Source organism: Lepisosteus platostomus, chromosome 26 (genome assembly GCF_059453375.1).
Source record: "Lepisosteus platostomus isolate fLepPlt1 chromosome 26, fLepPlt1.hap1, whole genome shotgun sequence".
Lineage (NCBI taxonomy): Eukaryota > Metazoa > Chordata > Actinopteri > Semionotiformes > Lepisosteidae > Lepisosteus > Lepisosteus platostomus.
The window spans coordinates 13286259-13310443 of record NC_142636.1 but is presented as its reverse complement, the minus strand read 5'-3'; the positions used below and the strand labels follow the sequence as shown (position 1 = coordinate 13310443).

The following is a 24185-nucleotide window of genomic DNA, read 5'->3' as shown; positions in this document are numbered from 1 at the left end:
AAAAGAGAGTGATATTCTGTTAATTCTAAATGTAATTTCTCTCAATTCCATTGAATACCAAGAGTCAAACCCTCCTCACTTCAAGCACAACAGCTGCTCGTGGGACATGAGCTCAGACAAATACAGTTGGGAATCCTCATGGGAATTTTAATTGGACTTTTTTAAATGAGGCTAGTTCCAGATGCAGATCATAATGACAAGTCAAAGGCAGTGCCAGTAGTGTTATTGTAAGATTTTCCAGGACTACAACTAGAACAGTGCAAGCCCTATATAAAGATTATTACATTATGGGTGATGGGTATGGAAATGAATAAAAAAGTAGTTTTATTTCAGACATCTCTATACATATACATATATATGAAATAAAACTACTAACTGCACCCATGTGAGAGTGCAATATTACGCCCAATCAGCATTGTAATAAAATGACACCCATTGTGTCTATTTACAACAATTCCATGCTTTTTGGCGGCCTCTAGTGGCCGGTCCACTGCCACTACAATCCCTTTGTTTGCCAGCTTGCTACACATATTTTGGAAAGCTTTTCAATGCTATGTAAACAAGATTAACAAGATATTATCCACAAACCTAGTCATATTCTGAATATGCCAAATTCACCAAATACCCTCCGAGGATTCAAAATTTTCCCAGTGAAAGAAACACCATGTAAAACGTGAGATATTTTTGAAACAGTTATACCTATACGTGAAGATTTTGAATTGTCAAGTATTCAGAACACTGCATGCAAAGCTATTGAATGATGGGTAGACTTAAATGGGCTCATTAAATTCTACCCTTCCCACAAGAGTACCATTCATACAGCTTTCTTTTTATAGGCTGTGACATTTCTGGCAAATAGCGTTTGCTGTGCAAGTTTAACCAGTGTGAAAGGGGGTCGTCCCTGGGTCCTCACCCGTGAACCGGCGCTGCTCAAAGAGGTCCTGCAGGAAGTGCGAGTCGGCGAACAGCAGCTCGTACAGTCGGTCCACCCCGATCCGGTACACCGCGTTGATGTGAAGACGCCCATTCAGGTCGGCGCAGAAAGCCTCCACCTCACCTGAACACACACACACAGGCCATTATTGTCCGCTCCCACTCCCACTCCCACTGGGCCCTGGTACAGTACCCTGGCGGAGGCCGGAGCATTGTACAGCCGCAATCAAAAGTACTCATCCCCTTGGACTTCTTTCCATTTTATTGTATTGCAATGTTAGAATCCTAACAAGAACAACTCCACCACCACCAGTGTGCAGCCCCACCTGGGCGATGTGATGGCAGCCGGAGTTCGCCAGTACACTCCCCCACACACCAGCTATCAGTGGGGAAGAGAACAGAGTGATGAAGCCAGTTCATAAACGGGGAATGTTATAATAAATCAAGAAACCTTCTAAACTTGTAAATCCAAATTGACAGATATTGCAGTGGTTGTTTCTCCTCTGTCTGGTGCTTGGAGTTGTGCCAAATATATACTGTACAGTGCCAAGTTCAATGCTGCACATTTGTATTTGTTAGAAAAGAAAAAAATGATACATATGGCCAAAGGGTAAATTAATAATGGCAAAACACCATTAAAGTAATTGGATAACAGCATTTCTCAATTCATTAAAATGTATTATTTATAGATCATTATCTATTACCACATTATTATTTGATTACCACAAAAAATTAAGATGCATAAACATTTTTAACTCAGCCTTTGTACAGTAGCAAAGTATGATACTAGATAATACTCCCTATCTGAACTGGAACACTTAGTCTTTACATCAAACCTCAACACAAGACAATTACAAGCTCTACCAACTGACCAACACTTAGACCCGACCACAAAAATGGAAAGTGAGGAAGACAGGAGAGGTGCCAAAAGAGAAACACAAACGGCATTAAGATGGATGGACACACTGCCCAATTTAACCTACTCTCTTCCTGCGTGTCAGAGGAGTTGCTGAGGTCGGTGGGCAAGTCGTCGTCATTGGCGATGTCCAATGAGGAGAGGTTACTCAGAGGGCCCTCCCCCTTGACCCTCTCGGACACGGGTGTCAGCGTATGATTGGACGAGACGTCCTGCTGGCTGTCAGAGCGAGGTTCCGAGTCATCCAGGAACTGAGAGCAAAACAGAGAGGGACCGAGTCTCAAAATTTCAGGAAAGCAAATGAGAGAGTTAAAAAAGCAGCAGAAAGCTATGGAATCAGTAGTGAATGCTTCAAGATATTTCTCTTCAAGTGCAGTACAGATTTATTCCAAGGTTGAAAAAATCAAATACTAGAAAGCTGTGGCCCAAATAGTTTAATACAAATAAAGAGTCAAGGGATTTTCTAAAAAGATTAAGAAAATAAGATCCAATTAAAAAAAAAAGCTCAGGTAAACTAGATGTCAGAAGAGAGACTTTTTAATATTTCAGAACTTTTCTTTCAGAATTATAGCAGCAAAAGGACCATAAATAACACTGTGAAGTGTTTCAGAAACATGAAAGGGAAATGGCTCATTCACTGACTTGGAACCCAAGAAAACAAAAGTATGCATCGCCATAAGATAAACATCTCTTAATGCCTGGTGATATTCTTCCAACTGTAACAGAAAATTTGCTAACATAGCAGCCATCCATATAAAGACTTACAGAACCCAACCAAGTAATTACAGAGGATAATTCTTACTTCTGGTAGTTCTGAACTATATTATTACATAGAATTTACTGAAAATGTATTTCTTTGGATTGAGAAAAGGATATTGTATAGACGACAGTACTCAAATTATACGGTATGTGCAAAGTGGGGTGATGTCATCAGTGGAGTAAAACAGGGAACTGTGCTTATTAGGACCACAGCTCGTCCCAATCAACCCCACAGATTCGAGTGAACTGCAGACAATGCTGAAATGGGAGTAACAGTGTACACTGTAGAAGATGCAAAAGAAATGGAAAATCAAAGACAAAACTGAAGGCTGTGGAGCGCAGGAATAATTTCTGAACAACAGCACGGGACAACCCGGAGATTTTTCCAGCTCTTGCGCGTCTTCGGAAAGACGTGGGGGGGCTGCGCACTCACCGAAGGCCCGTCGCTGCTCTCCAGCGACGTGTGCAGGCGGCTGGACCCCTGCCGGTCCACCAGGGGGCTGGGATCCAGCTTGAGGTCCACGCTGTTCCGAGACGGAGGGTCGCTGCCGGTCAGCTCCAAGAGCTCGGACACCACCTCCTCCCCCGGACTGGACAGGGCAGAGAGAGGGCATCTGAAATTTAAATTCCAACTCTGACCCCAAGCTAGGTGGTAAGATTGCAGGAGACGTCAACTGTATTGATGCTTTATCTGAATTTGGCTGCATAATAGCATCACACTGTAACAAGCACAAATGCACATGTTACGTCATTTTCACACATCCCAGTAAAAGCACTGTATGCAATGATAATGTCAGCGTAGCAGTTATAAAGGGGTTATAAAGCCATTACACATTAACATCCAAATAAAGCATGAACACAATTGGTGCACCCTGTCTGTACAGCATTTTCGGCCACATGACATTTTCCTCTCCCAGCTTGGAAACTGAGCAACAGAGAAAATGAAAAATTTGGTCCACATCCTGAGTGAGACCACAGGAAATGTGAATTCAGTTTTGCAGAAGTGCACTGTGTGGTCAGCCGATGGACACTATGGCTACTGTTATTGTCACATGCATTTGTGTTCTGCATTTCTTTAAGGTGCCTGCCCCCTTCTCCCAGTGCAGCTGCTGTTGGCAAAGGCCAGCTCACTCTAAAGTTATTCCAAGGGGCTGCTCATTCGAGAACTAAGAAGAGCCAACATGGTAAGACTGTCTAGATTTTTCCCCAAAATGCTTCTGCACCTCTTCTACGTCAGGCCCTGCAGCACTGAAACGAATGTGTCCGCTTCCTTCAGAAATCCCAGCTGAGGTATGGCCCCCAGGCCCGAGGCAGGAGGGACGGCCAACATCGGAAACCTGACTGCAAGATGAACTCACATGAGCCCGTTGATGTGCTCGGTGGGAGACACGTAGTCGTCGTCTTCGCTGGTCAGGCCCAGCTCCGTGCCATAACACTGGTGCACGATGTGCCATAACTCCTTCGGGGACAGAGGCTGAGGGAGAGAGTGGGGGAGAGACACTTAGCCACTCACAGGCACACATCGCTGGCTAGATGGTGGTTGCAGTTGTGTCATCCCTAAAGCCACACGTGATCAATCTGGTTGTCTGCAATCATCTACTCTTTGCCAGTGTTCTAGCAGTTGAGGCCCGATTCGCCACTGGAACACAGATATCACCCATTTGTGCCTGTATGACACACGGGTCGAAGCGAACACGCACAGCGGGCTGTCCGGACGCACGTGGACGTACCTTGTCCAAGAGGGCGTTCTGCCACAACCTGAAGATCAGCATGTAGCTGCGGTCCCGGGCTCCAAACGAGGTGAAAAAGTGCTGGAGAAACACAAGCAATGCAGGTGAAGGATCTCAACCATCAGATCCAAACACACTCGCCTTCTGCAACCTCCCAGAACAAAAGCAGGGCAGGCTCTTCGAATCTGGGGATGAATAAAACTGTGCTGCGGGAACGAAACCTTCACGTTTGAAGCCGTTAACAACAGGGCGGCTCGAGAGAGCCAGCTCCACCTAGAGGTCAACTTACACTTCAGTTCTTTCAGGCAGACTCAGCTGTTCGATCGGGTGTTTGCAGTGGGATCTACAAATGAGAATCAGGCTCCAGAAGGGTATGAGACAGCTCATAGCAGCGCAGACACATAGTTTGGTTTGAGAGAGTTTGTTTTACTCTCTCTCTCTCTTTCAGTAATGTCTAATCGGACATCGTACATTTATTCTCAGGTATCTGCATCTCAAGAAGGGCTGAACAATTCTAATCCTTGAGTGGACTCTTCAGATAAGAGCCGAAGGCTATTCAGATTATTGTTCCAAATTATCCTTAAGTTCCCTCACTCAGCAAAAAGAAAACATGCTTACATTGCTCACAATTGAATTGTTTCAGGTTCTTTAGACATTAGAAATATTAAACGTAACAGACCGGAGCTCTCCAAGGATAGAGATGGAGATCACTGTACTAAAATGTTGCACGCACGGTTCTGTGATGGTTATCTCTGCCTCTCGCCATCTACTAGGTCCTGGGTGTCCATTTGTGCAAAAGGACATTTTCCTCCCATCTCTCAAATACAGGCAGGACAGCTTTGACTGGCTACGTCCATCTGTCCCTGATCCCTGCAAGGGAGGAAGCTGGGCAGCCTGTTTTCTTAATCCTGAGAAGAGTGGTCCGTTTGTGACCAGGTCTAAGATAACCCAGCTGTCAGTTATTCCGATCACAATACCGGACAGCTGGCCTCCTGCCTACCCAAATCAGGGCTGCCTCATAGCTGGGGTGGTGAATACTGAGCTCTGCGGGAGAGCTCCTGAGCCGAAGGCCCAGGCTGCTGAACCTGACAGCTGAGGGCGTAAGAGAGAAAGACTGTCTCAAACAGAGGCTGGGCGACGAGCTGAAGCACCCTAAAAGATAGGAGGGGAGACAGCCGAGAGGTTGAAGTTGTTTCATTTGCTACGTGCACATTGTGAGCGACTTTTTGAAACCAGACTTATCTGTGAAAGGAATTTTGGGCGCAACTGTCGCTGCAACTTCGCCTACTGCTCTGGGTGTGTGTTCACTGCCCAGCCTGTACCACGGCTGCCCCACACAGCCACACGCCTTCTCCCGGCCCTCTGCCTTACCTTGTCAGCTTCCGTGCTGATCTGAATGGCGTTGGGAATGAGCTTGGCCGTCTTCTCCTTCGTCAGGCTCGTGATATCCTTCAGCTGAATAGTGATCTGAGACAGAGAGAGCCACGGAGCTGTCACCATAGTGCCACAAAATGCTACAGAAAGCCAACTTTGCCAATAAAAAAAAAACCCCAAATACATAAGGACATTAGAATAATCAAAAACGAAACTTTCCGTGTGCGCGCGCAGGTGTATCTACTTGAAAAGCGGACTGGGGCGAGAGGTGCACTCACTGTGGTCTCCCAGCGGAAGATATTGCTGTAGAAACAGATCCAGTTCTCGGAGAGATACAGGCGTCCTTGGAGAAGGATGTCCTTCTGAAGGGCGCAGGAGTAATCTGGGGTACAGACAGCAGCCAGAGATCACAAAGGCACTCAGCAATGTCCTCCAGTGTCGTTCTCTTGGAGCGTAATGCATTTGGTTTCTTTTAAAACACTATTGCCATCCCGTGTGGATCATCACAGGCCACACAGCCCCGCACGGGAAGTTCAGTGGCAATTTGAGAAGAGGCACATCCCTCACTAACAGCCCTGCCTGCTTGTAAGCCCCTCTTGAGGCCACAGGGGGAGCTGTATCACAGAGAGTCTCAATTGACTAATCCTGCCCTACCAACTTAGTGCATCCTGGGCACTGTCAGCTTGCAGCTTGTAGCATGACTCAGACTCGTGTTCTCCTGAACACAGGAGGCCCACACCCCTGTTTTGAGTATGGAATGTTTTTAGAACCCCACTTAAACCCATTTCATTCAGCCAGCCATCCATAACCATCTTGATGATGCATCAGAAAAGGACCTTAAAGATCTGACTTTGAGTGGCAGGGAGAGGGACTATATTCCCACCAGAATCGCCAGCACACAGAGTTTTGCTCTGCTATGGCCTTTCAACCACCAGTCATCAATTCCACTACTTCTCTTAAAATACATTAGGGAGGTCCCGACCTGTCACTCCTACCAGTGTCATTAAATTAAAAGCAGCTTTCTGAATAACATCTCACTCTATTCCAAGGAATACCACATAGTGGACTTCAACAACACAGAGGGCAGATTTGTACCATATTCCCATATATTGTACAGAATGAACCACTTGAATGATTTTCCTCTTGATGTCCACCAAGGGGTCTTGACTCTTGCTACGCTGCCGAACCTGAAGTAGTTCAGTCTCGTGGATTTTCAATACTTCGAAAAATCCTGTTGTTTCCTCTCTCAGGGTAAATAAATGGAATCTTTCAAGACGATGTTCGAAAAGACATCTCATCAAGACTCTTTGCCTTATCTCCTAAGCTGATATCGCTGAACATGAGGGTGGAGTTTCTGAAACCCAAAACGTACCACGCCTTCTCTGCAAAATGGACTATTGTGTCTACGAGAGAAGAGGCCTGGTCCATAAGCAGCGGCGTCCCAGCCAACACCTACCCACTATCAAACGCTCAGTGTCAGGGAGCTTCTTAAAAATCTTCCTGAAGTCCTCGTTCCTCTGCTTGTATGTCGGGCTGAGGACCTGGATGAAGGGAAAGTATTTATCACTCACTTTCTGGGAATCATTCTTCCAGGCTTTCCGGACCTTTCTGGTTTTGGAAAACCATGCACTTGCACGAAGCTGTGGAGCTTGGATGACGGGCGACAATCTAACGATACACTACAAACATTGAGTGGTGTACGATAATACCAAGTGAATTAGCACCTAAAGCAAAATCAGAAATTGGTTTTCCCACCAATTTTTACTTTAAAAGTCAACTTTAAAATGGTTTTCTTTTGTCCCCCTCTCCAGGTTCAGGTGTCAGAGTGCATTATAGGAAGGCAGCAACAGGACAACGCTGTGTGATGGTACGTTCCAGAATGTTCTCTAGTAACAACTGAATGAAGGAAAGGAAAGGCTTACTTACATTGTACCAGCTCTGCATTTTCTAAGGAGAGAAAAAAAAGAAAAGTTTAATTTGTGCATAAAATTACCATTTTTAAATTCTTAAATATTACAGAAATTGAAGGTTGATGCATTTGACTTTAATGAGATATTTTAATTCCAAAATCAATGCCTGAACTAAACTGAAAACTAAGCTGTCTCTGTTAGGCAGTGTATATTGCAATAACCCCTGACTCTGCATGTTCTTTTTTATGCCTTACTGTTACAAAAGGCTGAGGTTGTTGTAGAACAAAGTAGAAAAAAGCTTATATTTTAAGAAGTGTGGCAGTTCAGAACAGAATAGCCACCAGCACTTAACACACAAATATTAAAGCATCACACTCCATTATAGAGGATAACACCCACATTTTCCAAAACAAGCTCTGAAAAGAGAAATAGATTATGTCCACCCTTAACCACATAATGTCCAATTTAGTCTTAAATTAAGTCTGAAACAACTGCAATTATTTCAAAGGCAGTAAGACTGAACTGTAAAATAACCACAGACATTTCACAAAGTGGTAGGCTCGACTGGTATCGCTAGCCTTGATCCAGCTGAGCTACAGGGAGTCTGATTTAACCAAGGTATTGGAAGCTACTGTACACCGGAATTAATGGCAGGATTAATTAATCCAGACCAAAGGGATTTTCAGACACATAAGGAGAAACTGCAGTCCCAAACACTCAGGAGTGTGTTCAACCCCAGTAACCAAATACATTAATTTAAGGGATCGCATTTTTTTTTACAAATTTCAAATTAAGCACAAAATCTCAAAGTTTGTGAAAGCGCAGCCAGTCGCCATGGTGTTGCAAACTCGCAATCTGAGTTCTCCCGAAGTGCGGCGTGGAATGGCCCTAACTGCTCGCTAACCTTCACAGTGACTAATGTCACGCGATGTACAGTGAATAAGTACAGTTTGTGCAGAAGACATTTCACCGCAGAACTGTTCCAACACGATCCGCAGGCAGAGTTAACAAGTAAGTAATATGTGCTGGCAAGACCGTCTAGGAATCGGCAGCAATATTTCTATTGGATTAAAAAACATGTATTCACAAGCCTGCTTGTTTACAATGTAATAGGGCCCTTCAATGAGGCCGTTTCATTGCCTCGTTCTGAATCGGCGCTGTGTAGGCCTGGTAATGGTCTCTTTTGTAATGTAAATGGCAGATTTGACATGTTACTGTGTGCATTTTACTTTTTATTGTGGTTTGAAATTCACTGTGGGTTAATCATCAACGCTGATTCTTTCTGACGCCTACATATAAAAACAGTGTGGCAGGGCCCCTTTAAGAAGTCAGGAGGCCTCTGTGGATTTTCGGCCGTTTCTCCGACAGGACCGTAAAGATGGATTCAGCCAGTGGGGCTGCTCATCGGCGGCCTGTCAGCCATACTCGCCTTGGCATTGCGGGCGAAGTTGCGGGCGGCCAGGGGGTAGCTGGGGGCCGGCTGGGGTCCGGGGGCCAGGTTGGCGTCGGAGATGCGGTCCGGGGTGGGCGCCCCCTCGCTGTCGCAGGAACGGGCGGACAGGCTGGCCACCAGGAGCCGCCTGCGCACCGCCGGCGAGTTGCTGGGAGTGCTGCGAGGGGAGTTACTGGCCGTACTGCGGAGACACGGAGCCGGGGGGGAGAGAGAGAGACTCGTCATGCTATAAATAGCACATTGAAAGCAGAAGAAACTTGGAGGGAGAAAGGCCAGAGAGGGGGGACGGAGAGACTCGTCACGTCTAGAAATTAGTAGAACAGACAGGGGGAGAGGAAGGTGAAACCGCCGTGCCAATACACATCAGAATGGCATTCCATTTAGATGGGGGAAAGGGGAGGGAGAAAGAGAGAGAGAATGGCCGGAGTGATGGACTCTGAGCTGAGCACACTTGAGAGAGAGAGAGAGAATTGAGACATATCAGCAGCCGGAGCTACAGAAGGACAGGCAAGGAGAGCAGATGGGAAGGGCGAGCGTGTGGGAAGCAAGGCCTGACAGAGCAGGGCACCGAGCACCCACAGCAGGTCCGATCACAACACTCCTTTCGCACGCCGACTGAGACAGAACCCAGGGAGATCCCGGCCACCCCCTTCAGCCCCAGCAGGGCAGGACCAGCCTCAAGCCAATGCCTGCGCAAGAGACGGCTACCACAACCTAGTCAGACATGGGTTTCAGCTACAGAGGGATTAGACTGGAAACCCAGGAGACCAGCTCCTGGGAGACAAGGCAGCAACCTAGCAGTTTGCACAAGAACAGCCTCCACACAGCCCCTCAGTGTGCGTGACAACACAAAACAGTATTGCAAAATCTGGGCCTGGTGCATCAGGGCAGGTCCTCGTATAGACAAATTACACTCTGGCGAAGGGCGCTCATTTTAAAATGGCTGGCAGGGTAATGGAATCCAGGCAGCGATTTCTTCAGAGGGCTTATCATGGGGGGGGAGCTAATGAAGCAAGGAAGGTTAAAAAAATGCTGTGCACGCACCACACAGACACAGGAGAAGGATTAGGAAATCGCTTGATAAGAACGCCTGTTTCAGTGATGAAATGGCTGTGTGTCAGATGTCACTACGCTTAGGCAATCTTGCCAGGGAGTGAAATGCCACTAAGGGAAGGCGATGGAGGCCCAGTGATTAAGCCAAAGCCCTTCTCATTAGGAGGTTCCTGGTTCAAGTCCCCCTTTTCGCTGTGCCACGCTGAGCAAGCCACTGCACACACATTCCCACGCATGTGCACGCACACCCACAAGCACAGACACAGCTACTAGATTTTTAATCTATAATTAATACCCGCCGAAAAAGAGGTTATTGCTCATCCCGTCTTGTTTAGCATTCAAAGACAGGATACGTGTACAGAACAGCTGTCAGTTTTGCACCTCAAAGGGATGTACCAGGGACTCCACTTTTAAGAACCGTTTAGGACTCCAGAATATGTGGATCGCTGCATGGGGGAGCATGTTAAGTAATACTGAGACAGTAATCACAGCTGTAATCCTGTGGGATGGCTCCTATAAGGATATTACAGAAATTCCCTGTCTCCGAGTTAATCAACCTCCATATCCTCCTGATTGAGCAAGACTACAGGCAGATATTCCCGGCTCTTGTTTTTCTGCTATTTTTTGAACGTGTGTGTCTGTGTGTGTGTGTGTGTGTGTCTGTCTTGGGGAGGAGGAAAAAAAGCAAAAAATGATGACCTGAAGAGACCATTTCCGGCGTGGCCTCAGGGTAATGAAGAACAGGTGCAGTTGTCAGCGAAAATTGGAGGGACAGATGGAACCTTCCAGAAATGTCAGCATCAGACTACTGGATCAATTACCTGCTGAGCGGCCAACTGAGCAACGCGTTCTTCTGCGTCTCGCCAAGTGTGTGTGGTTTTTGTCTGTGCGCGAGGGGGCGAAGTCGGCGCTTGTGAGGTTTCGCGAAGCGCGAGCTGGTGTGGGTGTCTGACGCCTCCTGAGCAGCTGTCTGAAGGCTCACTAGGCCCCTGTTCAGACAGACACGCACACGCGTGCACGCGCGCACACACACACACAGTGGCAGGTGTTCAGTCACCGAGGCTGCAGGGCTCATGAGTATTCCCCCAGGGGGGAGCTGAGTGTTCCTTGTCTCGCTGCACAGCAACAGGGCTGAACACGTTTAAACATTTATAAGCAGAAGAATAAAGAGAGACAGGAACGGACTAAGCATCTGTGTGCCAGACTGCCAGTCCTGGTCTCCGTTGTGATCTCTTTACCGTAAACCACCACTCATTCACCTGTACACGCCTTTGTGGAGACCAACAACAGTGTAATTGGAAGGTTGCGGGTTCAAATCCCAGGAGGGGCACAGCGATTTTACCCTGGAACGAGGTACTGTGGCTCAAGAGGGCTTCAGTAAAACACCCAGCGGCACAGAGGAGCGCACATGTAAGTTGCTGTGAAAAGCCTCAGCCAAACAAACAAAACTCCCATGAGGCTCAAAACAGTGACCGGTCAGCTGTGAAAGTCAAAAGCAAGTGGCATCACTGCCAAAGAAGCAATCCCTGTATATTCTTCACGACAGAGGAAACTGTTGTCACATAGACCTCTCTACATCCCGTACTCTCAGTCTGTTACACAAGCTGGGGTAAAAAAAGCAAGAAAGTAAAATGTTAAAACATCACTCTGGAGGGGTCTCTACGAAGTTTACTCTCAGTATGACATCACTTGTCTTGCTCACAAGATCCTCAGGCGCTCCATCTGTTCTTTGAATGAGTCGTTAAAGCCGAGAACCTGACTAGCATTTGGTCATTGTAGGGCGCTTAGCGCTGTAGAATCTGCAGACAAGAAAAACACTACATAATCAATTAATAAGAAAATGATTTCAAGGGGCCAGAGTTGGCCTTTGGGAGGAAGGATTAGCATTCAGAGAGGCTTTGGTCCATCAACTGTAGACAAATTGGATTCACCAAGTGTCTGGAAGACCTGGGCTTGCTCGCACTGCGTTTTCCTGTCCCCTTATCATGTAGGTAGGATCTGATCAGTTAATGAGATGACTACTTGGCACTGCACACTGTGCACTACATGATGTCCGGCTGTCCCGATGTCCATACCATTACATAACCAGCAATGATCAGCGCATCCCCTTGGGACGAAGCTCTGAACCGCGACAAGTCCAGCTAAGAATAACTGCAGGAGTGGGAGGAGCCAGAGGAAATTTAAGGTCCCGGAGCAGCACGTTGGCAGGGGAACATGGTGGTTGTCATCAACCCAGTTAAGACATTCTGAACCCAGGTTATTTATACATACACTGAATTGATGCTTGCCCTTCTATATGTGCTTTCAATTCATGCCCTTGATACAGCAGCAACAGCACGACCTGTAGCAGTGTTTAGATGGAGAGTACCAGAAGCATTCAAAGCACGCTTACAAATGAGAGAAGGAAATTTAGCCCATTTGGATGAGATCCCTGGGTTAATGAACTACCAGTCATCTCTTGACAAGCCCAGTGTACTGGCTGAGAACCTAATTCCAGACTGCAACAAACCTGTACTACGGAGGTACAGTTGTTATTCATGGCAGCAGACGAGAATCAGTAGCAGCACCAGGAGGCTTTTTATGGAGAGAATGAGCAGTTCAATTCCATAGTCTCATATACGAAGGAGAAGGATTTGAGCTGTAAGATTTTCCAGATGGGGGTGGCTTTCCTAATATTTTGGGCAATGGTGGTGTGAAAATTCTATTACAATTTAAGGGAAAAAGTGTTTTCTAAAATATTCTGTAAATGCCACAGACAAGGCCCTTCAAGCTTATGAAGGCTGGGGGTGAACAGGTGCTCAGTCACAACGCGGCTACTGTTGAGCCAGCAGATCCCCCCACTTCCACCCCCACGGACAGCACACACTGGCTGAACTCCCAGTCCTCCCCAGTGCTGTCAAAACACCACGTAGGTCAAGTCTCTCCGGCACAAGGACGGCAGTACAGCTCGTTCCTCATCTCGGCTGCTTTAACAACACAGCCCAGCCAGCACAGATCTGCTGTCGAGAGTGTGGAAGGCAAGCTCCAACACAAACAGCATGCCCCTGTATGACTGAAAACATGCCAGCATCGGACCTACTCTCGCAAATTCTTCCACAATTTCAAGTGACCAGGCAAAAAAAGCCCCAAATCAGAGGAATCTTGTGCCCTGTTCCTGGAGAAGCCCAATCCATAGGTCATCTACAAAACCCCAGGGCCAACAAACCTGTCCCACGAAAAACTCCAGACACTTTCTACCAGTACTGTAACAGTGATCCACTGAAATTGAGGCAATGGGCCACATAAAAAATATATATACTTTTTTAGATAACCAACAATAAACTCTGCCTTACAGAAACTGTACTGCCAGACATTCAGGCTCAACTAGTTATAAACAAGACTGATTATTTATAGATGAAAAGGGATGCAGAGAACAAACAGTCTCAGCCCATGTTCCATCTCTTAGCAAGCGGCACTGGAGATCCCAGCCACTGGAGCCAATAGAGAGTTACAAGGCCACTGGGAACCCAGCACAAATCCTGGACTGGGATGCCCTTGTACGCCCATGTGACGTGACTGATTACCTCTGCTCCTCTGAGCAGGGGTGCTAATTAAATCAGGACTCTGATTAAACATTGCAGAGTGCACTACCAGATCCTGAGAGTTTAAAGAACTTATATAATGTCTGCCAGGGCCTCGCATTCCCAGCCCGACTACATTATTTAAATGTCTGACAGCAGAAGTGAAAAATCACAGAGTTGTCCTTAATAACAACCAAAATATCAGTCAATGTTATAGTACAGATTCTCTTCTAAGGGCTGATGTTCAGAGTCCTTCCCTATGAAGCCGACTCCACAGACTACTTCAGGATCAGGACTGAGCTCAGCACCCCAGAACAGAAGAGGGAATTAAGAGTGAGTGCTTTTAGAAATTAAAATGGAGGGCCTTTCTTTGCACAGAGAGTGGTGGGAGTAGAAAACAAAGCATCCAGCTCTACTGCTGAAGCTCATCCTCTAGATCTCAGCATGAAAGGACTGGAAGAGATTTGTGGGTCAACTGACAAGGAGCTACATGGGCAAAATGAAAGGGAATGCTCTTCTCATTTATAGCCTCCCTTTCTCACACACTATTTCTTGACAGGAAGGTATTGCTTCTGCACACCAAACAGGTCTCAAACCTGGCCAGTTTTGGGAATGTCAACAATTTTGTCTTGATCCAATTAGTCCAATTAGTAAATAATTCTTAAGAATACTAAACTCATAATCATAATATAGTTCTTTACATTTATATAGCGCTTTTCTGTAATGGGGACTCCCTTCCACCACCAGCAATGTGCAGCCCCACCTGGCTGATGTGATGGCAGCCAAAGTGCACCAGTCCGCTCCCCACACTCCAGCTCTCAGTGGGGAGGAGAACAGGGTGATGAAGCCAGTTCAGAGAGGGGGATTATTAGGAGACTATGGTTGGTAAGGGCTAGAGGGGGCCACAACATCAGGGTTAACATCCCTACTCATTTGGTTTATTTTATTTCACAGAGAAAGACCGATCCAACAAAGACCAGGCCCAGACACTGGAGGGTACTTCCTGGTTCACACAAGAGCCAGCTCATCACAGAATGAGAATAAGACAATCTAACATCTAAAGGATTTACTCATTACATGAAGAATCACAAGGTATCAGCAATTACGAGCTTGTTTGTTCCAGACTCCCACAACACTTTGTGCAAAGACTTCCCCCCCATTGCCATTCTTAAATATAATCCATTTTCCTCATGATCAGATCTACTTTGGCAAAAGGCAAGCCATGTTGACCAGCAAAGCAAATGAGTAATTCGTAATTTCAAAAACTCTGGTTGTACGTTTAGGCTTAAATTGGGGAAGTGTTTGCTTGTGTAGGTGTTCTCCTCCTGGAAGTATTACAATGCCCCACCCCTCAATTCAGGATAGGATAAGGCGCACAGAACAAGATATCCCGTAAGATAAAAGAAACCCATTTGAAATAAGGAAATCAGCCACTCTGACAGCAGTTTAACAGATATATCCAGGGAATGACCCTCAGGGCCACATTGGCAGGGCAAGAACCCAGCTAAATTAAGAGCCGGAAATGCAACAGTAATCCTATATTTGCTGCTCTTCACTTGGGGGCGAGCTCTCAAATTCCACCCCCACGCCAGACTACCCCAGACACGATATAAATCTTCCTTACTCGCACGCTCCCTCTCAAGTGAACCGTGGGAAAATTGGGATTGGACAGCGGTATGCTAATGTTTACCAACTCTCCCTCCCAGATGTCTCAGGCCAAAAGCTTCCAATAGTGCTCTACGAGAGTTTTTTTTCCCCATCCGCTTTCACGCAGTGCTTTCTGGGAGGGAAAAGTGACCATATCCCAGTTCTAAAGGCTCGTTAGTGCTTGTCCTCTCTCTCGCCTTTCTCTTTCCCAGCCTTACTAGTGTCACTTACTACAATGGATCTGGTAAAGGGAAGACAATCACATTAAATGGAAATCTGGGGGCAGGTGGCACAGTGGCGCTGTGGTTAATTTCGCTGCCTCACAGAACTCGGGCCCCGGGTTCAATTCCTGCGGTGCTGTTTGTGTGGAGTTTGCATGTTCTCCCCAGGTTTCTGTGGGTTTCCTGTGGCTCTGCTGTGGTGTTCTCCCACAGTCCAAAAGACATACCACTAGGTTAATTAGCTTCTGGGGGGTCATTAGGCTAATTAGCTTCTGATGTGAATGTGCAGGGGTCTGCGTTTGTCTGTGCCCGCCCTGTGATGGCCTGGGGTCCCGAGCAAGGTGTACCCCACCTTGAGCCTGTTGCTTCCCAGGACAGACCCAGCTCCCCCTCTGCAGACCTGTACTGGATAAGTAGATTAGAAAATGGATAGATATCTGGGGGTTCTGCATTGTGGTCACTTTATTAACGCCTGCCACCCTTTTCAACCAAACAAACTTGTGTGTGTGTATATATAGAGGCGTTCAAGGACAGCCCTTGACAAAGTGCAGGCCATTAAAAACAAGTCATGTCCTATATTTCATCTTTGCCGTGACTGATGAGCCTCATTCAACCCCTCGCAGAGACAGTAACTGAAGCTCATCCAACAGCTTTTCCGCTGCGAAATCTGGCGAGAAATGTGCCCTGTTCTGCTTTTATCATTCGGTGGTTCTGTACTGTTCTACCAAGAGAAAGAGAAAACCGGTTTAGAAACTGAACATCTTTATAGTCAGGAGGGAAGAGGATACTCAATGAAGTCGTGTTCAAAAGCTAGTTCCCTCAGCCCGTTTCCTCTTTTTACCTTTTTCCTCTTATTTGGGTTTTAAATTATCTACAAATAGTGCCCTAGTGAACTGTCTCCTTCATGTTCCTTTGACTGCTGTCACGCAAGGGGTGACTGGGCGAGAGGCTGAACAGAAAGCTGTGCACTTGACAAGCCCTTAAGATACCGTAGGCTGATGTTCAGGTAAAACTTCACCTCCCTTCCTTCCTTTCATGTGACCCCCAGTGAGTCAGGCAGAAATAAGGGCACGTCTGGGGGGCTTGTCAGTTAAAGATCAGCCATTTGTAACCCAGCTGAGTCCTTCTCGCCCCTGCCAGCCTCCCTTTCTGCTCGTCTCCTGGGCTTCGATTTCTCGTCCACTCCCTCCCTGCCCTCACCTTCAGTCGCTTTCCTTAAGGATCGAGGCCCAGGCTTGCCAGCCGGCTGCCAGGCCGCAGCGGCTCAATCCGGGTTGCCGTGGCGACGGCAGCGAGTGCCAGAGAGGGGGGGGGGGGGGAGGCCTTCCTCTCCAATGGCGCCTGCTGGCCCGGGACCAAATCTTTTTTTTTTTTTACTTTCACCGTGTCTTTTGCCCTCTTCTCAACAGATCGAGTACCAGCCGGCCACCAAGCGGATCCTGTGTTCGTTTTCGGCTTTTTCGTTATCTGCGCACGTTTCAACACGAGTCCCCAAACCTTAGTGAGACCCAAAGGAAAAGCCATTAATCTTCGTCGGTGTTTGATTGTTCCGGAAGTCCATGCCTGAATGAGCCTGCTTCAGTGCTGTCAATGTAGAAAATAAAGCCTTTTTTTAGGCGTTAATAAGGTCCCTGCGCACGTTCGAGCTTCCACAGTATTTTACTAAATTAAAATGCCTTATTAAACTGTTTGCGCCCTGTTGTTTCTATTCATTTTGCATGTGGAGAAGCGCCAGAAATTGCAAAAATCAACCCCCCCTTTATTTTAATGTTGCTTCGCTCTAATATTTCGAAACGCATAATTGTGCCGGGCAGGGAACGCGGCTTGCGGACAGTTGATAACTGCCTCAACGGTAAGCAAACAGGCCCAGGCTGCCAAAGACAGGAAGCGGAGAGTCCCCCCTCCCAGCTTCAGTGTTTCTACCAGGCTGGTCTGCTTTTTTTTTAAATTCTGGAGTTCAAACCGTCATTCACCTAAAAAGACGACAGGACAGGGTACACCCTGGATGGGACGCCAGTCCATCACAGGGCAGACACGGGCACAAACACAAACTCCCACACCAGGGCAAATTTAACCTACCAGTATCATTTCGGTCCGTGGGTGGAAACAGGGGAATAGAGAAGATCCATGCAAACACAGGGAGAACATGCAAACTCCACACAGACAGCACCACAGGTCCAGGTTTTAACCCAGGGCCCCAGCCATGCGAGGCAGCAATTTGCCACGATGCCGCCCAGCGAGATACATTTGCACCCACTAAAATATGTTTTTTGGAACAGTGCTCAGGGGTCTCACCAGGGACTGGAACACACAACCCTCCAGTGCCGATTCCAGAACACTGACCTTTACACCACACTGCTGCAAAACAACCGACAGCATTACAGTTGCTTATGCAACACCAACGTCCTTTATCATGCACAGAGTATTTCAACAAAAGCCTCCTTTGCACAGAAAAGAACTATCCGCAGCGGTCTAAGAATCTGGCTTCTTCCCAGCCACCCTGGAAATTTTAAAAGGGAAAGCTAACCGCAACCACAATATTAAATCAGAAGCCCTTAAGCACAGCCCTGCTGGGCAGTTTTCTAAGCAGTTCTGTTCAGGAGTGCCAAAGTGACTGCAGACTGGCAAGTACAGTGTACTGAGCTCAGTGGGGCTCAGGCTGAGGTTTGGTTAAGGTGGCGTGCTCTGCATTAGTACGAGCTTGGGAATATCCAGCTCCTGTTACACTGGGCATTACAGCATGGCGCGGTTTCCCAGGGAGAGTAAAAACACACAGGGTGAACTGCTGTGCAGATGTCCTTCACAAGGGTAGCCACATTCCCCAGCCTGGCTCTTTGTTAAGGTGGACCGAGGGAGATGTGCAGTACAGTGCTAACATCTGTACTGGGGCTCCACCTGCCTCCATGCTAATACTGCTTACCAAGAAACACTGGCCTCGGCCCCTCTCGTCCTCTGCCGAAGCCACCCGATTTTGATTTAAGGGCTTTATTTTATTTTCATGAATAAACACAGAAAATCACAAAAGCCAAACTTGACAGTATTAAATCTACCCAAAACAGTCTATATGCACACATCTCGATGAGAGTACAAAGGCAATAGAATTACATGTGTTCAGGTGCATTTCAAATAACTTCCCAATGTGAAGAAAGCCATTTTTATTTACATGTCACGTCACAGGGGTTTGAGACACTGTCCTGTACCCTCTATTTTCCACAGATTTTCTGCTTCCTCCTTCCCTTCTCTCCACCGGTCTCCAAGGTAATAGTGGTCTCAAATAAGGGACCGGACCGGGCCGGGCTACCTGCTGCCTCGACTGGAACCTCCATAACTTTGAACACCTCCACATTCCTCACCCTCCAGAGCTACGATTCTCCTGCTGTCAGTTGTATGGCTAACCCTTGTCCTGAAGGGCCACTCTATCTCTATTAGGAACAGAATCTCTAGACGTTTTAACTGGACAAATCTGATGGAAAAAGATGATCCCAACATCCAGAAAACTGATGCCCTGATTGATACCCCATAAAGCTGATGTAGTACGATCTCTGGTTCTCCTGGAACAGGGCTGGTCAAGCCCATCGCCATGTGGTGATCTGCGGCAGTTTTCGTCACATCCACTTTACTGGAGCGGCCTGCTCCTACATTTTGAAGTCGCCGACTGATCAAGGGGTGCTGTCGCTGAATTGCTTCAATCACGGAATAACCTACTTCTGACTCTCTCGACCATGTTAAAGTAGCAGCTTCTGTCATTTGGCCCTGAACATCCGAACGCCCGAGAGTTGATGCGGTCTGTTTTGTTTGTATTACGTACGAGCCACGGGTGACTTGTAAAGCCGCCTGCCGTCTCTTTTCAATGTGGTGTCACGGTTTGTAGCTTTAAATAAGATACCGTATTAGCAGCAGGGACCCGTCCCCTTGAAGGCAGTATCTACAGGCAAATTCAACAACAAGGGAGGTTTTAAAATAGTAACGTCGGGGGCTACCTGGGCTCTGTGTGCGTCAATCAACCAGGTCCGAAGCTCACGCAGGGCAGACAAGTAATAACCACCTCTTCCACCAGAATTAGAACCCATGACACGGATACGAGCCTAAAATCGACAGCTGTATCAGGGCAATTGGGATTTAACATTGAGGTTTTAAAATAAAAAAAAATGCAGACAGCTGACCAGCGCTGGGAACTTTAGCGAAGAAAAAACGATTTTCAGCAGAACCGTAACCAGCCCGTTCTGTCGTTAGGCTTTGGGTCTGATGTTGAAGTGTTGACCTGTATAAATTAAGTACCAGCGGAGAAAAAGAAGGATTTTTTTTTTCCAGCACTGCTCGCTTGGGAAGCAAACACAATTTAGCGAGCGCGTCCGTGAACGGCTTAAATAAACGAGAATCGAATTGTTTTTTTCACAAGACTGCGCTTTTCCTCGACAGCCCGGTGTCAGGTGACGTCTAGGAATGGGAAAAAAAACGCTTTCTGCCAGTGCAGAAAAAACTGCACATAACACGCTTTCCGGAGGAAACTACAGAAGACCTTTGAGTAGATGGTCGCGGTTAAGAGCAGCTGTTATTATACAAACCCATGTTGTGTTGTAGTTATATAAGGACCTGACGAGGGCTCAAGCCTTCTAGAAAGATCGAACCGTTCGATTTATTAAAGAAATGACCAGCAAATGTTGCCGAAATCAACAGTTAACCATTTAGTTTTCTGCGGTACAGTATATACACATATGCTCAATGCAGAAATACCAACCCAATACTCTCAAATATCTGCCACGATATACTTTAAACGCTTATGACGACAAAGTCCCCCACTTCCCTCTTGGGTTATTAAAAAAAAAACTGTCAACGCACACGAGCCATGAAAGAACAGCAGCCAACGTTGCAAAACTGAAGAGGGTAAGAGGGGGAAAACCGATGCCAAACGCCTTCCTGTTCTTCAAACGACTCGAAACCGGCTGCCGGGGGTTCACATCCAGCGAACCGGGGAGCGCGGAGCGCTTTGTTTACGGCAAACACGGTGCCCGTCTTACTGAGAGGAGAGAGAAAAAACCGGTCGAGTTCGACGGGAATTTAACAGACAAAAATGAAGAGACAATGACGTTTTGTTGTTGTTCCACTGTCGGGATCTGCTGCATGCGAGCCTCAAGCCGCCCCCCCCCCCCCTCCCGTTTGAATTCTGACCACAAAAAAAAAAGGAAATGAAGGTTTAACGGAGGCTCATAAAAGATAAAACGAGTTTGGTTTTCGGAGGCTTCCCGGAAATGTCATAATGCAGACGGCGATATTATTACTACAAAGCCTCCGCGACAGCTAGAGAGCACATTGGGGTTCTGGCGTGTCAGCGAGAGGATGGAGTTGTGTTCATGTAAACGCCGATGTATTACGTCCTTAGCTATCAAAATAATGACATAAGCTTTGCATTCAGTTTCCAAGGAAAACGTGAGCCCATAATCTAAAAAAAACAAACAAGCAAACAATTTAAGGTCGGAAACGTATCTGGCCCTTTTGGACTACACGCACACAAAGACTTCTCGGCAATTCTGATCGAAACCTACCAGCCTGATTTTCTGAGATGCCGGCAGTTCTGCACAGATGCCCAGCCAGGACAGCGCTTTTAATTATGATGCATCTAGCGAAGAACCGCCGGACAGCACTCGCACCATACCCGAAACAAGACCAGGGACGAAGAAAAGAAGAATTCCCGTACTTACTCAAACATATCATTAGTCTTCTTCGGATTAAGTCTGTTTCTATACTGCTGGGTTGGTGCTTCCGACAACCGCGAGCGAGGCCTTTTTTTTTATTATTTACAAGAGCATCCTCGACCCGTAGCTGAAATCAATCAGTCGGCAAAGAGCAGGTCAGCGACAAGGACCTGGTTTCGGATTGCGGTTCGGCTGCGCAGCCGAGCGACCTGGGACCGGGAACCGGTAACCGGCGCGTTTGAACACCAGGCAGGAGCGGCGGCGGCTCCGCTCACAGAAAGCTCTTGCCAGTCGCATCTGCGAAAACGCCTCCGACTCTCCATCTATCGGTGGGCAGCCTCATTCGCAAGCACTTGCCAAGCGAGCGAGGGGGAGGAAGAGAGAGATTGCAGGGCAGATACGGGGGCTGGATCACCACCCACCGCGAAGGGGTTTCTTTTCCTGCTCTTGCAGACAGCGGGGGGGACAGCTTCTGAGACACGACAATCATTTCATCTCCTAAAACCGCTCCATTTCACCCTTCTTCACCTCATTTGTAACTCTAGTTAAATACTGCTTTGGAGCCCCAAATGCTCCAGTTGTGCAAGTCCTAATCAAGTAATTTTGTTTACACTTATATAGCGCTTTTCTGGAGACCACTCAAAGCGCTTTACAGGTAATGGGGATCCCCTCCACCACCACCAGTAGCACCTGGGTGATGCGAGACAGCCAGAGTGTGCCAGTACACCCACACACCAGCTCTCAGTGGAGAGGTGAACAGAGTGATAAAACCAGTTCAGAGACTGGGGTTATTAGGAAGACATGATTGGTAAAGGGAATTAAGACAGGACACCAGGACAGGACCAGGACACCACACTCTTTTTGAGAAATGCCCTGGGATTTTTAATGACCACAGAGAGTCAGGACCTCGGTTTAAGTCTCATCGGAAGGATGGCACCTTTTTACAGTATAGTGTCCCCGTCACTATACTGGGGCATTAGAACCCACACAGACCACAGGGTGAGCGCCCCCTACTGGCCCCACTAACACCTCTACCAACAGCAACCTTAGTTTTTCCCAGGAGTCTCCCCTCCAGTGGGCAGCCAGCTGTGAGCTGCAGGGTGACACACCTGCTGGTGATATATTCACTTATATCACTGCTGGTGATATAAGTGCAGTTGTACAGCATTGAAGTGGGAGCAATGATTGCACCCACAGTCCCCTCCCACAGAGGACCAGGTTAGATGCCAGATTGCTTCACTGTTGATTCAGAGGGAAACCCAGAAGAACGATACCTCTTACAGGTCACCACAGTGGACCTCTGGTTTTGGAAAATGAGGTCCTACTGATCCACCACCAGCAGCAACAATGTGCTTGTGCTCATTTCCCATTCCAGCCTGACCAGTCCCAGCCTTGCTTAGCTGCACAAGTCTACTGAAATCAGTCTTGATCATAATGATGCTTATGATTATACACTTGGGGGCATTCTCCTACCGTTGTACAAAAATAGAGTACATAAACTCCCCCATCATGTTAATCAAACTAATCGTCACATTTATATATTAGTTGTATTATTTAAAATGTTTTAAAGGCGTAACGTAATTATAAGTTATACATGCAGCGAGCTCAGTAGCTTTGATTTTATTGGCAGGACAGGACACTTCTGACTCTTGTTTAACCAGAACCCTTAAAGAAAATAAACCTGGCCTGTTTCTGTGTATAAAATACCACAAGTTCGGGCCGCACAAAAACAAAACAGAAACACAATTCTGACAAGAAGAAAAAAGGACTGCCCCACATTTTATTTACACAGTATCAAAACATGCCGTTGAAATAGCTGTTAATTATAAACAGGATGGACAGGACAATCACAATCTCAAAGACACTATACAGTTATATTACATGTAGATTTTTTGATAGATACATCCTCTGAAGTAGAATACCATACCATGCTTATCACAAAAGCAACAGACTTGGACTCAACATCAGGATTAAAGTCACCATTAGATAGGCCAGGCAGCACCTTTGATAAAAGCGGTATTGGGGAAAAAAACGTGGTAAAAAAAAATGCAGATCAGAATTACTCTGACATGTTGGCCAGGCTTGGGCCGAATTCACTTCATCTCAGATTTCTAGGTTTAATGCCGCCCTTCTGCTCGTGTTGGAATTGAGCGACGGATCAAATAAAAGAAATCTTAAAAGGTCGTGAGCTAATGGGTGCATTTCCCCAGTAAATGCATTCTAGTTCAGTCTGCGGAAAATAATAAGGACGATCACACGCATAGGTTTCTTCAGACAGCTTGCTGTGCAGACCAGCGCGCTACAGGAATGGATTGATCTAATCAAGACCCTTTCGGTCTAACAGCTGACAAAATCCATACACCTGTCAGAGATGCAGCTCTCGGCTCTCCAGGAGACAAAGAGAATCCCTAAAGTATTGATCTACATACCTTAGGGAACACACTGTGTCTCCACCTACTTCTACACTACCCTGGTGGGATCGATGGATTCTACACGTTCTGGTTTTCAAGTTAGTATAAGGCGGTTTGGTGCAGAAATCAAATTGTCAATGATATGCTATGTCCTGCAAAGTTTATTTTCACTGAGAAGCAGTATATAAATGCTTACCTTCAGTTTAGGGGGAAGAGAGAAGACGACAGATCATTTTCTTATTTATCGGGGTCTGTGTGTTTTCAACTTTTGTTATGGGGGAGAGGAGGAGCAAAATAATGACTCTAGGGTGCAGGCACACGAACCTACGTGCTCGCTGAAAGAAAAGGATCGACCTGGTCCTGCTCCAGCACTGAAGGTGCAGGAGGGAGAGACCACAATCACCTGCAAAGATTCTCTCAACCCACAGGTTGTCAAGATTATTGATGTATTACAAAATGGAAAGAGACCTGCGACGACAGTCAAAGAGACCACATTGATACACAATCACCTGATTCCTAGATCAC

General features: G+C 46.8%; 1 protein-coding gene across 7 annotated transcripts in view; it reads right to left on the bottom strand.

Annotated features, from left to right (window-relative positions):
- gramd1a (GRAM domain containing 1A) overlaps nt 1-24185 on the bottom strand; it is a 48949-nt gene that overhangs the window by 9693 nt on the left and 15071 nt on the right. For 5 of the 7 annotated variants that reach the window (XM_088621375.1, XM_088621380.1, XM_088621376.1 and 2 more), the window contains 10 exons: nt 9052-9256; nt 7639-7659; nt 7169-7253; nt 5991-6094; nt 5710-5805; nt 4339-4419; nt 3967-4082; nt 3042-3222; nt 1917-2100; nt 914-1057 (listed from right to left, as the gene is read on the bottom strand). In XM_088621375.1, coding sequence (XP_088477501.1) covers nt 914-1057; nt 1917-2100; nt 3042-3222; nt 3967-4082; nt 4339-4419; nt 5710-5805; nt 5991-6094; nt 7169-7253; nt 7639-7659; nt 9052-9256 — 1217 coding nt within the window. Of the gene's footprint in view, nt 1-913; nt 1058-1916; nt 2101-3041; nt 3223-3966; nt 4083-4338; nt 4420-5709; nt 5806-5990; nt 6095-7168; nt 7254-7638; nt 7660-9051; nt 9257-21255; nt 21667-24185 lie in introns of those variants that run through there. The other 2 variants (XM_088621381.1, XM_088621378.1) reach the window with 2 other exon arrangements.